Source organism: Helianthus annuus, chromosome 13 (genome assembly GCF_002127325.2).
Source record: "Helianthus annuus cultivar XRQ/B chromosome 13, HanXRQr2.0-SUNRISE, whole genome shotgun sequence".
NCBI lineage: Eukaryota > Viridiplantae > Streptophyta > Magnoliopsida > Asterales > Asteraceae > Helianthus > Helianthus annuus.
Window position 1 is genome coordinate 20017980 of NC_035445.2, and position 4131 is coordinate 20022110.

Here is a 4131-nt window from a genome sequence, read left to right on the forward strand (position 1 = left end):
AGTGTTTGAGGAACAAGAGCTCGAACTCGCTCCGCCATTTCCTCTGTCTTTTTCCTATCTTCAATTAAAGAGACCCATACATACAAAGATCTAGGTAGTTTATCTCCTTCTAAGAAGTAAAATACCCTTCCCGTGCTAAGAGCCTTTCGAAACTCTTGAACTGTAAGAGAGACTTCATTTAGGAGCGATCTTTTAATCCAACTAGAAATATCATAAGAGAAGAAATAGAGGTTTAGAAGCATCTTTTCTTTATGCCCAACAACTCCCATGCCTTTCTTGGTCGGACCAAGCCAACTATTTCCGACAAGTCTTTCCTCATTTTTCGAGCAAGAAGCGGAACTACAAGAAAGAATCTAATTTTTATGAAGGAATACATTTTTTTTATTAAGCACACACCGGTTATGAGAGTAGTAAAGGATTATTATGTAACGATTGAAAGAACTGTAACTGACAACGCAATAATTTTTGATTATCACCATTACCATAATAATTATTATTATTATAACCTGAGTGCTTTTGCTGAGATGCAGACTCGGACTCAGGCACCTAGCCCGCTTGAGCAATTTTCCATTCTCCCATTGATTCCTATGAATATAGGAAACTTGTATTTCTCATTCACAAATTCATCTTTGTTTATGCTGCTAACTCTCAGTTTGGTCCTACTTCTGATTCATTTTGTTACTAAAAAAGGAGGAGGAAACTTAGTACCAAATGCTTGGCAATCCTTGGTAGAGCTTATTTATGATTTCGTGCTGAACCTGGTAAACGAACAAATAGGGGGTCTTTCAGGAAATGTTAAACAAAAGTTTTTCCCTTGCATCTTGGTCACTTTTACTTTTTTGTTATTTTGTAATCTTCAGGGTATGATACCTTATAGCTTCACAGTTACAAGTCATTTTCTCATTACTTTAGGTCTCTCATTTTCTATTTTTATTGGCATTACTATAGTGGGATTTCAAAGAAACGGGCTTCATTTTTTAAGCTTCTTATTACCCGCAGGAGTCCCACTGCCATTAGCACCTTTTTTAGTACTCCTTGAGCTAATTTCTTATTGTTTTCGCGCATTAAGCTTAGGAATACGTTTATTTGCTAATATGATGGCCGGTCATAGTTTAGTAAAGATTTTAAGTGGGTTCGCTTGGACTATGCTATGTATGAATGATCTTTTGTATTTTATAGGGGATCTTGGTCCTTTATTTATAGTTCTTGCATTAACCGGTCTGGAATTAGGTGTAGCTATATTACAAGCTTATGTTTTTACGATCTTAATCTGTATTTACTTGAATGATGCTATAAATCTCCATTAAAGTGGTTATTTATTTATAATTGAACAAAAGCGAGTCTGAATGGGTATACCTAGTCGTGGAGCATTCCGAGTATTTGCTTTAGGGATCGTTCCTGCGCATCTGCTTCCTTTATAGCAGTTATTGCTCTGGTTCCAGAAGGTATAGCTCTTGCCTCGGCTTCGCCTTGGAAATCGGAGACTGTTCCAATTTCCTACTGAGATAGGCAAGCGGAGGGAGAACTAGACGTATCTTGCTAGGCAAAGACAGGTTAGAATGGATAGCTTCGCTAGGTGCCGCGCAATCTGCTGCTGCTGGGTTGAGGAAAGACTCAACCCATTTCGCCCAGGAAGGATTGATTGCGAAACCTACCAAGAATTCATTTTCATTGCAGGATGGATCATAGGATCAGATGTGATCTCTCGTGTCTCCACCATAATGCCCAGGTTGGAACATGAAATGATATTATTGGCAAAAAAAGAAGGGAACGAAGTAACTCGACCCCGAAGGGGGGAGGGATTCCAGCTAGACTGTAGAAGCCGGTGGTTATGCTGGAAAAGCCTATTCTCGTCACGTTCAACGCGGGTGAACCAGCCAAATTGGAATAAAGAATATGAATAGGAATAGAAAGGTGTACTATCGATCAATGCCCGCTTTAGGTCCTCAAAAAAGTAAAAACTGGTTATACGCCCATCTTGAGAACTTAGGATCCTCTTTTTGAAAATGTCAAAACGCTTAGCTTAGTTTGTCGACTCTATCTCAACAAAGGAAGAATCGTTCGTTCAAGGCAAAGTCTACTTCGCTTCTTTTTCGTCATGTCAGTAATAAAATGGTATCAAAACCGGGAAAGGAAATTAGTATATTTTTCTTCATGTCACCCTTGTGTATTGGCATGAACAGTGCGTTTTATCGAGATTGTTGGCATCCAAATCTTGTAATCACATCTCCATGGTGAAAGAGAAGGGAACAAGCAACGGACATAGAATAGAGAGGCAAAGAAAGAAGGCAAGCTGAGGTGGAGGGAAGCTAGGATCGACTCGGTCTCTGGAGCTGTAACCATAGTTTGCGAGGGTCCGAAGGAGAAAGTCGTAGCTTGTGTGTTTCTGGAATCTGGATTGGCTTCGTCTTCCGAAGGGACCCTGCCCACGCACGGAAAGCAAGCGCCAGTGGCGGTACGGCCTGAGCTATCTAGGCAAGAGTCGTCCGAGACAGAAACAAGTGGTACTGACTACACGGATGCCACTCGAACTGATGACCCATATAGGGGGAGCACGTCGCATGGGAAGAATCGGCGTTTAATGCGGGCATTGTTGCAAGTAGGCATTATAGTAGTAAATGGACATTACAAGTAGTGGAGAGTACAGAGTACTACTCCAAGCGAGACTCGTCTAAGGGTTCAAAACCTGTGACAGCGGATGCGGACGGTACTGAATGGCGGGTTGATGAGCCAATAGGAAGGCCAGGGGCATACGGATCTTTTTAACCGAAAGAGAGACTGAACCAAGGAAGCAACCATACTGACTGAAGCCAGAAGAAGCGCGGGGACTGACTATCAGACAGAACGGAAGAGAATTGATAGCTCAGGAAAGACTTTATCTCAACTTAGTCCTCAGCTCGTGAATCAGGCTATCCTTTCTGATGCTCCTTATGTTTTTACCAAAAGGTAAAACATTTCCTTCCTTTCTAGGTGTTAGCAGGCTCTCAATCAATGCGGTTCGTCCCATTCCTAAATCAGGTTGACCATCGTACCAGTATTCAGGTTCATTCCTGACTTTCACATGGAAAAGGTTTAGGGTTCAGAGTACCTGATAACCCCGCTAGGACTGGCAAGGGAAGGAGCACCGGCGAGTAGACCAGTGAGAGCCCTCCATCAAAGGTCGATATCTTACCTTTAAAGCGGGTATAAGAATTGGAAGTCGGGATATCCCAATCTTCCAGCTCTCAAGCAGTTCAGAAGATTCATCCCTCATTCAATCCCCTTTGCTCCAGCTTTCATCTACCCCTTTGCTCCAGCTTTCATCTACCCCTATCTTTCTGCTTTCTTCGTCTATGCCTATGCCTCCAGGGATGGATCCAATTTCCTGTCCTTTTTTGGAGAAAGAACCAAATGATTCATCTTGCTCCCTGTGCAACCTGCCCATTTTTTTAACTGTCTACAGTTGTCAGCCTGCCATTCAATGCAATTCACATGAGCTTAGGAACCAGTCATGAACATTTTCTCTTGGATAAAGAGGGAGCAAGAGTAAGCCTTCTTGATTCCATCAGTTATGCCCGGTAGAGTTCAGATCAGTCCTGGAAAGACTTCCTGGCACTTAGGATTTTCCTGATGACCCAACTGGGATTGTAGCCTGGTCAATTTCTTGCTGCTTCAGATAGTAGGTATGGACCCAGCCACAGTCTTTTCTCAAGGACCCGGAGATGTTTACAAATGCTTGTTCCACAGGTCAAGACACCCCTGCAGAAAGTTGGTATTCAAGAGACGGAAACTATGTCAAGAAGGTGGAACTAGGAATAAGAACAGGGACCCACGTCGAGCCATACTGACGGACGAGCAGCATCAATTGAATCGGCAGACAGAAAGACGAAGACAGAGACGAACTAACATGTAAAGTAGTGGAATGGAAAAGGATGGTAGCCCACCCAGGACAGCACATAGAGTAAGGTTGGCTCTATGCGAGAGAGGAAAACCGCATGGACACTGCTCCTTTTGGATAGATCGTCAAGAATTTACCCATATAGTTCTTATCGCGAGGGTGAAATACAATCCATTACATCTGGATTTCAACTTGAGAACCTCGAGAACCATATAAAGATAGAAGCTATCTAACAATTTGAATAGAATATGAAT

General features: G+C 42.4%; 1 protein-coding gene across 1 annotated transcript; it reads left to right on the forward strand.

The window, feature by feature from the left end:
- The first annotated feature begins 212 nt into the window (after window positions 1–212).
- LOC118485427 (ATP synthase subunit a) lies at window positions 213–2979 on the forward strand. The gene has a single exon (XM_035981519.1). The coding sequence runs from the start codon at window positions 252–254 to the stop codon at window positions 1305–1307; it is 1056 nt and encodes a 351-aa protein (XP_035837412.1). The 5' UTR covers window positions 213–251; the 3' UTR covers window positions 1308–2979.
- Window positions 2980–4131: the final 1152 nt, after the last annotated feature.